Source organism: Antedon bifida, chromosome 6 (genome assembly GCF_963402885.1).
Source record: "Antedon bifida chromosome 6, ecAntBifi1.1, whole genome shotgun sequence".
In the NCBI taxonomy this organism is placed as follows: domain Eukaryota; kingdom Metazoa; phylum Echinodermata; class Crinoidea; order Comatulida; family Antedonidae; genus Antedon; species Antedon bifida.
The window spans coordinates 15,407,801-15,419,497 of record NC_136231.1 but is presented as its reverse complement, the minus strand read 5'-3'; the positions used below and the strand labels follow the sequence as shown (position 1 = coordinate 15,419,497).

At 33.2% G+C, this 11,697-nt stretch overlaps 2 protein-coding genes across 5 annotated transcripts in view; both read right to left on the bottom strand.

The window, feature by feature from the left end:
* LOC144845461 (small RNA 2'-O-methyltransferase-like) overlaps positions 1-11,697 on the bottom strand; it is a 47,868-nt gene that overhangs the window by 26,954 nt on the left and 9,217 nt on the right. Inside the window, exon 1 of one of the 2 annotated variants that reach the window (XM_078702824.1) lies at positions 101-104. The exons of the other annotated variant lie outside the window; for it this stretch is intronic. The gene's annotated coding sequence lies outside the window, so the exon portion shown is untranslated. Of the gene's footprint in view, positions 1-100; positions 105-11,697 lie in introns of those variants that run through there. 2 annotated transcript variants of the gene reach the window in all.
* LOC144845418 (uncharacterized) lies at positions 1,088-9,291 on the bottom strand. Of its 3 annotated transcripts, none has more exons than XM_078702737.1 (6): positions 9,166-9,291; positions 7,035-7,157; positions 5,899-6,463; positions 5,566-5,790; positions 5,208-5,399; positions 1,088-5,032 (listed from the first exon to the last, which is right to left on the bottom strand). In XM_078702737.1, the coding sequence occupies exons 2-6, from the start codon at positions 7,101-7,103 to the stop codon at positions 1,998-2,000; spliced, it is 4,086 nt and encodes a 1,361-aa protein (XP_078558863.1). In that variant the 5' UTR covers positions 7,104-7,157; positions 9,166-9,291; the 3' UTR covers positions 1,088-1,997. The 3 variants fall into 3 exon arrangements, with proteins under 3 accessions (XP_078558863.1, XP_078558865.1, XP_078558864.1); XM_078702739.1 differs by having other exon boundaries at positions 5,220-5,399; XM_078702738.1 differs by having other exon boundaries at positions 5,566-5,787.

Sequence of the window (11,697 nt, the reverse complement as noted above, 5' to 3'; positions counted from 1 at the left end):
TCTTCCAGTTCTCGGTAAATTTATACCGAAACTATGGAAACAATACACTATAATTCCAGTACCCAAAAACAATAGTACTAAGCAACTAACGATTTAAGACCAGTTGCTCTTACATCTCTAGTTATGAAGATTTTTGAACGGATAATCAAAGCATTTATGTCTTCAACCTTAGAACCAATGCTTGATCCCTTTGTTTGACCAAAAAACCGAATTTGTCCTCCTAATAAGTTTTCGTGGGAAGAAATTAATATACCACAATGAACACTAATTGATCTGGACTCGAGAAATTAAGAAGAATTGAAACTTTATAGCTGCCAACTTTTCACCACTGAAAACTGTCATAAAAGTATAATTATTATGATATTATATCAATTATAAATGAATACAATTATTTGGTCTTTTTGTTGTTTTGTGATGGAAAACAGAATATTGTCCTCTTATAGGGGTACAACATTTGGTACACTCAAATGTATCCCTGTAATAGGGGTACAACATTTGGTACACTCAAATGTGTCCCTGTAATAGGGGTATACCATTTGGTACACTCAAGTGTGTCCCTGTAATAGGGGTATACCATTTGGTACACTCAAGTGTGTCTCTGTAATAGGGGTATACCATTTGGTACACTCAAGTGTGTCCCTGTAATGGGGGTATACCATTTGGTACACTCAAGTGTGCCCCTAGGGGTATACCATTTGATACACTCAAGTGTGTCCCTGTAATGGGGGTATACCATTTGGTACACTCAAGTGTGCCCCTAGGGGTATACCATTTGATACACTCAAGTGTGTCCCTGTAAGTCCCTGTAATAGGGGTATACCATTTGGTGCACTCAAGTGTGTCCCTGTAATAGGGGTATACCATTTGGTACACTCAAGTGTATCCCTGTAATAGGGTGTCCTCATATCACAATAGGGGTGTCCATAGGAGTTCTATCTGTAATATAATTTTTTTTATGTTTTTTTTTGGCCAAGTAGAGCCTGCTAGCAATCTATATATTGAATTCTAAAACAAGCCAAACAAAATACTGTATCTACATACTGCTTTTTAACTTGTGCATTTTGGTGATTATTTAAATTTGTTATACTATATCTTGTTATTTTTTATATTTTCTAAAAGAACCCAATTGGAAATAAGTCCATTTTAACTAATGACTTTCATGGGCTATCCTTGCATCTCTTTTGCCTGTTTGATGTAATTAATGTTGTTTAAATTTAAAGGATATTCAATCAAAAAAAGAATTTTCATGTGATAATATTATATAATAAGAAAATAGTAAAAAATAAACCTTTGCAACAATGTTGAAACAGAATGAGGGTCACTTTTATTAAGTGGTGCTACAGGACTTTTTTCGTGTTATAAGATAGCAATTTTATTGATTTTAAATTACATGTAAATGCCAATGGGCAACTACCGTATTTCTAATAAAAATAGTATTTTTCTGTAAAATATTGTTCCTTCAATTTATATACTTTTTTATCAAAGAAAATTGTGGAGGATTTCCTATTTTATAACATTACAAGAAAATCATATAGCACCACTTTTTTTTCTGACCAATATTACATTACAATAATAATACACATTTTGAAAACTGACCTAGCCCTTAAAGCTATTGTATGTGCTGTATGGCAACACATACATAATGCTTCTGCCCATAAATCTTCAATATAAATAAAATTTATAATTACAGATAATAATAAATTATATATTAATTTTACTTTTTAACCAATGGTACTCTATGATCACGATTTTGTCAAATTTTTTTATATAAATCAAAACTATTTTTACACTAACCCAAACCCTCCCCACTTTATTTTAATATAATCTCTATACTTGTAATGATAAATTTATGCCTCTTTGAAACCAGAAATATTGTTGAACCACAATGACTATATAAAAATGTTGCTACCCTTGATGTTAAGGGATTCATGGTGTATTTAAATATAATAATTGATTTTTAGTTATAACATGATCATGTTATCTAAAAATTGAAAATATTAGTGTCTCATTAAGTAACGGTGATCATGCCAATCACGAAACCAGTTATAAAGATCCCACATGGACATCCCAGTCCTCATATCACTCCTGTATTGAGTCCACTTAAAGTACCAGTCTTGATCAGCAGTTTCTTTTTTTGATACCCACTCTCTCCGGAGGTCTTCTCGGTCTTTACCTCTCTCCAGAAACCAATCTCCGTCTATTGATGCATCACTTTGTCTTGCCTTTTCACGATCTATACCTCTCAGTGTGAACCAATCATAGTTGTTTTCTTCTTCTGGTTTGTTATGTCTGTTTTTATCTCTCCCCTTCATCCTTTTCGAATACCAATCCTCATCATTACTTTGGAATCCTTCTCCTGCAAATTTACGTCCATCTTTTCTTTGCTTCTTTTTCAAAGTGTCACTTTGTCCTGGATATTGCAATCTGTGTTTCTGTGCTCTTTGGTTCATACTTTTCAGAATTTCACCCAAACTTTCTTTCAGATCTTCCAGCATTTGGTCATCAACATAGTTGCCATTTACCAAAGGCCAAAGTTCATTGACGAACATTTTAATTTTCTTTGCATCTTTTTTATAGTTATTTTTCAGCAACCAGTTATTGTATTTCATTAATTCTTGAATTAGAATTTCTGCATCATCTCGTTGAATGTTCATACATGCCTGATCACCTCTGCAATTGATCGTAAAATGTTTTTCATACAATTGTCTCCAATTTCCTGTTAGTAATGTATGCATATTCTCGATACTTTCTAGGTTTTTTTTTAAAGATTTTTTCTTATTAGTTTGGTGTTCGTATTCCACTTCTACATTTTTATGTATCATCTTTTTATGAGGTACTTTCTTATTTCTTTTATGATGTTCTTTCTTCTTTTTATAATTGTTCTTTTTCCCAAAACCAGTTTTCTCTTTAACAGCTTCCCAGTTATCTGTTGCTTTTGATTTGATATCCTTCATGCTAAATTTCACAGTTGACCATGTATCAGCCAGGGTGTCCCCTAACTCACTGACCGATTCCCTTGTGTTTTTGACGGCTTCATCTAGGGTCTCTAAAATTCTATCTTTAGTCTTGGCCAAAGATAATTGAAATTCATCAGATTGAGAGTAATTGAGAACTTTTTCCGACAAATCATGTAAGGTTGACTTTGTTTTGTTTACTATCCCTTGTGATGTATTCTTCAGTTTTTGCCACTCCTCTTCAAAATCCATTGTTGACATTTTTTTCTTAACCTGTTCAGATCTCTCTTTAAATGTTTCCTTTGCCTTTTTACCAGTCTCTTTGACATAGTCGGACATATCTTCTGATGACTTTTTAACTGCTTGCCATTGACTAGACATAGCCTCATTGACAGTGTTCAATGTTTCCTTAACCTTTTTCTGGGTGTTAGCAATGTTAGATACAAATTCATCAGATTTTGTATAATCATAAACTTTGCCAATAGCATTCAAAGTAGCCTTATTTGCAACACCAATAACTTCTTTCGTTTTATCATAGTAGAACCAGATGGCACTGGGGTCTAGTTTACCAACAGTACCATCAAATTTCTTTTTAAAACTATCAAAGGAAAGCATACTCATCCAATTTGTTTCATCAAATGATGATGTAGGAATTCCACTAGAGCTGTCATCTACATTGTTATCTGGTTGTACTTGATATCTAGATTCTAGAGCTTCAGATGCTATTTTAAGCTGGGATTCTAGTGATTTAATTTTCTCATAGAGTTCTTGTACATTATGATCTGGTTGTAGTGTCTTTTGTTTAAACAACTCTTGTATTTCTTTGTAATGAGCTTCCAGTTCGCTTAGTCGTCTATCATATTCTGATATTTTATCAATAGAGGTTTCTCCACCACCAATAGCCATCTTTTCATGTTCCATACTTCCATCAATAACATTTTCACTATCCATCAAGTTTCCATCACTGATAGTAATTTTCTCACTATCTGTACTTTCATCACTACTTTCAATGGCATCTTCCATATCCATCCAGTCTCCTCCACCAATAGTCATCTTTTCATTTTCTTCCATTTGTTTACTACTTTCAATGGCATCTTCTATATCCATCCAGTCTCCTCCACCAATAGTCATCTTTTCATTTTCTTCCATTTGTTTACTACTTTCAATGGCATCTTCTATATCCATCCAGTCTCCTCCACCAATAGTCATCTTTTCATTTTCTTCCATTTGTTTACTATTTTCAATGGCATCTTCCATATCCATCCAATTGCCACCGCTGATAGTCATCTTTTCATTTTCTTCCATTTGTTTACTACTTTCAATGGCATCTTCCATATCCATCCAATTTCCTCCACCAATAGTCATCTTTTCATTTTCTTCCATTTGTCTACTACTTTTAATGGCATCTTCCATATCCATCCAATCTCCACCGCCGATAGTCATCTTTTCATTTTCTTCCATTTGTTTACTACTTTCAATGGCATCTTCCATATCCATCCAATCTCCTCCACCAATAGTCATCTTTTCATTTTCTTCCACTTGTTTACTACTTTTAATGGCATCTTCCATATCCATCCAATCTCCACCGCCGATAGTCATCTTTTCATTTTCTTCCATTTGTTTACTACTTTCAATGGTGTCTTCCATATCCATCCAGTCTCCTCCAATAGTCATCTTTTCATTTTCTGTACTCTTATTGCTCTTTTCAAAGGAATCTTCAGTTTTCATCCAATCTCCCTCACCAACAGCAATATTTTCACTATCTGTACTCCCATGACTATTTTCAATGGCATCTTCAACAAACACCCAATCATCTTCACCAACTGCATTCATTTTCGTCATAGCAATATCGTTATTGTATAATAATTGCACATCTTCAGTTAACAATTGTTTCTTGTCAAATTTTGTCGGCATTACTGTAACTCCAGGATCTTGAATCTTGTCTTCATTTAATACACCTTTGTCATTGTAGATTTCTTCAGATTTGAGGCAAGTAAGTAACTCATCTTGAAGTGTGTGTAGTCGTTGAGTCTGTCCTTGTTCTAACTGTTGTTTGTAGCTGAATATTTTAGAAGACCCTGAAAATCATCAAAATATTAAAAACAAAACAAAAATTAATCTATATGTTTAGTACTAATTGTCAAGAAAACTGACAGCTTATAAATAACTAATTTAAAATCCATGCAAAACAACATATGTCTGAACTCTGTTATATTTGATCAATAGCTATGTACAGTTTATATTTTTACTTACCTATATAATAACCAATGGTCAATGCAATGACCAATGCAATTATAAGCAATAGAATATAATATAGGAGTCTACCATGATCCATCCAAATTGTCCAATCATTATCCCTCTCATTAGATTTGTCTACTCTTGCTGCTGCTGTATTTGATGCTGAACTGTGTCTGGAGCGGCAAGCCAACACTCTTTTTCTAATCCCTGATATTTGACGAAAAATGAGCAATAAATGAATAACTACCTAACATGTAGTGTAATATGCAAAATGTTTAAGGGAATAGTAGATGATGATTACGCATGCCAGGGGCACAGTATTGCTTGCTAATATTATTATTATTATTACAGAATTTAATAAAGATTACTGTACCTCTATGTCCTCTTCCTGGATTAAATAGTCTTGAAGTGTCTGAATCATCTGATGATGTTGGAAGCAAAGAAGGAAGATTTTCCTCAGATTTCGGTAGTCTTGAATTTAATTCACTAAGAAGACCTATTGGCTCGATTGAATCAGATTCTTGTCCACCTTCATTGTTTGGAATTTCATCTTGACTAAGATGTTCAAAATCTGAGTCTGAATCACACACCCTTTCTTCTAGAAAGAAATATGAATGTTAACTTTAATACTTAGAATTTCAGGCATGATGTGTTCCATGGATAAGAATAAATTATTCACATCAACTAGATGATATATAGGACTTACCTTTTTCATTGTTCTCTGAAAAAACTTGTTTAGATAGACAGACATCTTGTAGTCTATCAGAGATGCCACCACATTCCACACCATTGCCATCTCCACTTGTATCTGAGCTATCACTACCCATTTCAAGTTTACCCTTGGGTATTTCTTTTAGCAGGAAACTACTAGTAAAGGTGCTTGATGCAGATGAGGAGTAAGATCGACTGATGTTTAATCGAGCTCTTACATTTTCTTCAATGACATCACTGATTGAAATTTCTCTTTCAATAGTAGGAACTATGACAACCTGATCTTGTAAGCCATCAGAGCATTTAACAACAGCAGCAGAATAATTCTCAGTCATATCAACTTCTTCAGAATTACCTGCTACCTTTTCTAAAGGTTCTGCTTCATCGAATTCTTCCAAAGATTCTGTATCTAGCGGAGATACTGGATTATCTGCATTTTTGTCAGTATCTGATTCATCTCTTTCAACTTTTATACTGGTACTACTGTGATGATAATGTGCAACATCTTTCTCAAGTGCAACATAGTCAGATTGTTCACCACTGTCTTCACTTTCTGATCCCTAATTAAGAGAGATTTTTATCAATTTAACAAGTGACTTCAAGTCTTTAAAAACGAAATGTTGAACTCAATGATCAGACATGATACCTATTAGGAAGCTTTCTTTGGTTCTACTAAATCATAATCTATGGCTTAGAGTAAAAATGTGACAATTAATATGTCTATAGATCTCATCCTGGGATACAACACACATGTTTTCTCTCTTCTAAGAACTATTTTTTTTAAAATTTTTTTTTGTATTGCCAAACCCTGTACTATTTATCTTTATAGTATTGTAGGAAATCAACTGTAAGTAACCTAGTGGCAACTCTGGTACATAGGAAAGTGTACTAATACACACACTATTATTGTAATTGTAATATTTATTGCCATCCATATAAAAAAAGTAGACAGATCAAACAATTTACAACAATAATACAAGAAAAAAGTTACAATATATGGAATAGCAGAGGATAACCCTTTAAGCTCAAGAGCTTGTTTCAGAAGGGGTCCTCAACATAAAAACAAATTATATTAACGTAAAAATTCAAATATAAAGTATGATAATTATAATTAAACATAAATTAACTTACAAATACTCTCCCTTTATCACTAACAACAGTCCAGCCAGATTTTGACAATTCTTTGTAGTTGTCAGCCATGATCACTGGCCATAGGAAATCTCAGCTTTTACATCCAGATATATTTTCAAGCAACTATTAAGAAAAGCGATTATAATAAAAAGTTTAACAAATATATGATTTGAGCAAATTTTGCAAATTCATAGAAATTTTAAGTGGGATGCATTGTTATTTGTTAAAAATGTGGGAAAGTTACTGTTACGGGCCTGATTAATAATTTAACACAATATGTAGTTGTTGCGCATCAACTTTCGTATGCACTTTGAGTGAGGTCCAGAGAATTTTACTTCAGAAATTGATTTAGCATGGTTAAACATAATTTCTGGCTTGATTAAACACATTTTGAAAATTACCTCGATGACCAGTGAGTGGTTGTCGAGATTTTGATTTAGCATGGTTAAACATAATTTCTGCCTTGATTAAACACATTTTGAAAATTACCTCGATGACCAGTGAGTGGTTGTCGAGATTTTACATGCTGTTTGTGTTTGTCCATATAACTTTTCACTTTTACCTTTTGCAACATTTTTCGAAATGTGTCATACTGTAAATGCAACAAAAAACTGTGTACAGGCCTAACGTTAAAATAGTTTTAAATTCAAATATTGTTTTTTATTTATTTTTTGTTGCTAACAAAGGAAAATATCTTACCAAACTAGTTAGACAAAGAAGTTAATACAGTATGCTTAGTTAGGCTACCTCCTATGATCGATTTATTTCGATATGGTATTTAAACCTTTATGAAGCGTCGCTAATACACTGTTTTAATCATATGATCGGTTGCGTTTGATATTGATTGCGTTTTCTGTTGGTCGTGCTCAATGTCGTATACATTATAATGTATGTTTATCGTATTATCTATATATAAATTTACGTAAGGGCAAAATTTGGTAAATCGCGCCTTACTTCTAGAATGTTTACCCGATGGTATATAAAGTTGGTTCGTACTTTCGGTTGATTTTCTTTAAAAAATACTATTTAGATAGATTTAATATACGTTTATACAAATGTATTGATTTGTGATGAATGGAACATTCCATCCTATAATTCCCTGAAGTAGATTTATGGGCCCTTGGAGAAACTTAAAACCTTTAGATATAGTACAATACTGTAAATACGTATTAATCACTTGGTCGCCATTTGAATCGCAAATTTCTTACTGTGATGAGTGTGGGTACTGTTAGATAAACACATATACAAATAAACTTTATTACTGTGAGTGTGGGTAGGCCTTACTGTTAGCTTATAAACACATAATAAATACATAATAAATAACAAATAAACTTTATTACTGGCTGTATTAATTAATAATTACAAAAAATATAAACGTTATAGTTGTGTATCGTTACATTTACTATTTTAATCGACTGACAGTGACAGTTTTAACAAAGTATTAAATCGCAAATGTTTTACTGTATCAAGTGATATATTATTTGCCCTATAAAACATGAAAAAAATATTTCGTTACTGAGTGGATAAAGAATATATTTAAAAATTGCTCCTTTTTGTATCTATCCTTATGTAAATACCCCTAATGTTACTACAAAAAACACATTGTGTTTGTTCAAATGAGTCCAAATCAAAGGTTAATATTTCTAAGGGGTAAGTAATTCCCAGCCAGGGTGCTAATTAAAGTTGACTACATAAATCATTGTGACATTTTTGAAAATAACAATAGGCTATCTACAGAGAGCGATAGCCTAATTAATTGATCGAATAATGTCTTAATTTTTACAAAATATTTGCGATTTTATAATAGATAATGATGGGATTGCCTTTCTGGGCATATTAATCATAAATGTTCACTGTATGTTACATGTTTAATAGTAAACTGAAGGTTTTTGTTTATTAATAATAAATTTTTCTTACGTAATATGTTGCATATAAAATAGCCTAGGTAAGAGCCTATGCCTATGGCCTATCAGGTCCCTAGCCTAGCTAGTCCTACTAGGAGACGCCCCTCTATCTAGCCTAGCTAGGCCCCTTTTTAAGCTTTAGCCTAGGCTTACTAGCTAGCCTAGTGGAAAATAAATCAACGTAAATTCACCACAAATCATATTTAAGTCATCAAAACGGCACCAACCTTAAAATATGTGTTCATAGGCCTATACCTACAATACTTAGATAGAATATAATTAATTATATTTTCAGTGGCTTCTTCTCGATCATTGTAATATCGTCGTCAATAATAATAATATTGACATTATTTATTTTGCTCTCAGTCTCATTTTTTTGTTAGCGAAATTACGTCATCTTTTCGGAATTTGTACGACGTGGGCCAATCATAATTGGCATACTCGTCACACGACCAATGATGGCGTAGAAGTCAGTGATTTATTATCGTCTTTTTTATGTTATGGCGGTGGTGTGGTAGAACATTAGGAATTATTATTATCCTATAATAGGCCTAACCTTTGTTGGCATCGTATTTTACTTTTTGCCTAACATGTTTACTAGTATAAATACCACCACTACATTTATACTTTACTAGCGCCCTCTATGGTCTGATATATTTTGTTAAAATATTATAGCGCCCTCTATAGTGTAATGTAATGATATACTTTTATAATTAAGAAATCAACCTTTGTATCAGAATTCAATTAAGTTCACAAACTTGACCCAGAAAGTCCAGAGGAGAGTTTGTCCAGATGTTTTAAAAGTCCATTTAGTTTATAATAGAATCCCTAAAGAAAACACTTTGCTTAACAGTTGACCTATCCCATCGTTAAACCAGGAGAGATTGACACTATTTAAGTACATGTAGATTTGACAGTGTCATCCATCATTGAAATACCTTATTATACCGTTAATCACTCCCACCTAAACACCCCTGGACCAACTTAGGACCAATCGTTGCCCTCACAGATGACGTAGTGACATATGCAAATGAACCGAAGCCAATATACCCCCAAGTTTCAGAAGAGCCCAGACACACCTTACAGCCACTTCACGGAACACACACCTTACAGCCACTTCACGGAACACACACCTTACAGCCACTTTACAGAGCACACACCTCACACCTCACCGACAGCATCACTGATCCTCTGTTCCTTAGTCAGTTAGTTAGCTGCATCATTATTATTGTATCAAGTATTATACTGAATAAACAATATATGTGTTACGACAGTCAAGCGAGTAGAGTCTTCCTTACAAGTCAGAAACCTCATAACAACATTATATTACAATAGTTTGGAAATTATTTTATAATGAGCAATTTCTTTTACAGTACTTAACTTAAGTAATTACAGCTCTTAAAATATTTTCCGGGCCAAATTTGACAGAATATATTCAAATTATGATTTGACAAAAAGCTAAAAAGAACGAACGATATAGGCATCAGCGTTCTGCAAATTGTTGTTATAAATCGATCGAAGTTCCTGCGACATATCATCTGTTTCACGGCTTCCATATTCCGAATAACATTTAATTATGCCATTATGTCAACGTTCACAAAGACAAAAGCCATTCGAAACAAAGATTGTTACGGTTGCAATGTGATTAGTGACGATAGTGTGTTCACGTTTAATTTATTTTTCAAGATTAAAACGGGTGTTTATTCATATCGCATCGGTATTACGTTTACAATTGTCCTCATCATCAAAGTAAAAAAAAAGAAACTGACTTTTGTTTTCAAGCATTGCCCGTGGTAATTTAAAAAAAAGATACTCTATATAAATCTTTATTAAGTGACGGTGAACTTGTATCAGGCTTAACCACTCTATCCCCAACCTTCTATCTCACATGCTTGTGGATGAGACGAACTATTCAACAGTCTCCCGATTTTCAACAGAGTGTCGACGTACCGCTTCTAAATGTTTGCATATCCCTGCCATGAGTCTCCAACAAAAGAAAATAACAATTTTAACAAACTGAAGAAACAGGTTACCGGTTGTGTAATGACTATTTAAATATAGAATTGACACTACACAAACAAATATAACAGAATAGGCCTATAAAGGGTTAACGATCAAGCAAAATGTTCAGAATACGGTGATGCATATCGCTCGTTCTACAGTATTCTGAGCCTTTTGTCAAATCGTAATTTGAATACAGTATTATTTTTGATTTTGACAATAAAAAGGTATAAAATAAAGTTCCGTTAGTTCACGGTAAGCTATTGGAACGAACTGTCCATTACAATTTGTTTTATGTACCCAAAAATCCGGGCGATTTCCGCTAAACGGCACGAAATCACCGAAAAACAGCTATTTTTTGGAGGTTTTTTCAATGTAACTTTGTTATTAATTGACCGATTTTTATGGCTGTTTCGACATTGTAATGCCTAATTAAGTACCTACGATGTCATGTTATTTTTAATTTAAAAAAACTTAAAACGTCGTCGGCATTGATTTTTTAAGTTAGACGATTTGAAAATTGCCCTGTGTTAATGAATAGGCTTGTTTTGCCAATTTGTTGAGATCTTTACAAAAACGTTCATAACGTTTGACCTAGTTATCCAATGATATAGCTAATCAATCAAGCTTTCTAATGACCTAAAGTAAAATGTGATTGGTTCAGATACTTCGTCGGCACAGCCCCTTTTTTGAAGCAGTGTTTTGGTTTGTCAGTGACCGACTAGTGTTAAAGGATAGGTGAAAATTTTCGAAGTCGC

What these genes read in the sequence shown, in the direction of transcription:
- LOC144845418 (XM_078702737.1), bottom strand. Translation starts at nt 7,103, where the DNA reads ATGGCTGACAACTACAAAGAATTGTCAAAATCTGGCTGGACTGTTGTT. An exon ending in TTCAGAGAACAATGAAAAAG is followed by an intron (nt 5,791 to 5,898) that starts GTAAGTCCTATA and finishes ATTTCTTTCTAG; the next exon opens with AAGAAAGGGTGTGTGATTCA. An exon ending in TCCAGGAAGAGGACATAGAG is followed by an intron (nt 5,400 to 5,565) that starts GTACAGTAATCT and finishes GTCAAATATCAG; the next exon opens with GGATTAGAAAAAGAGTGTTG.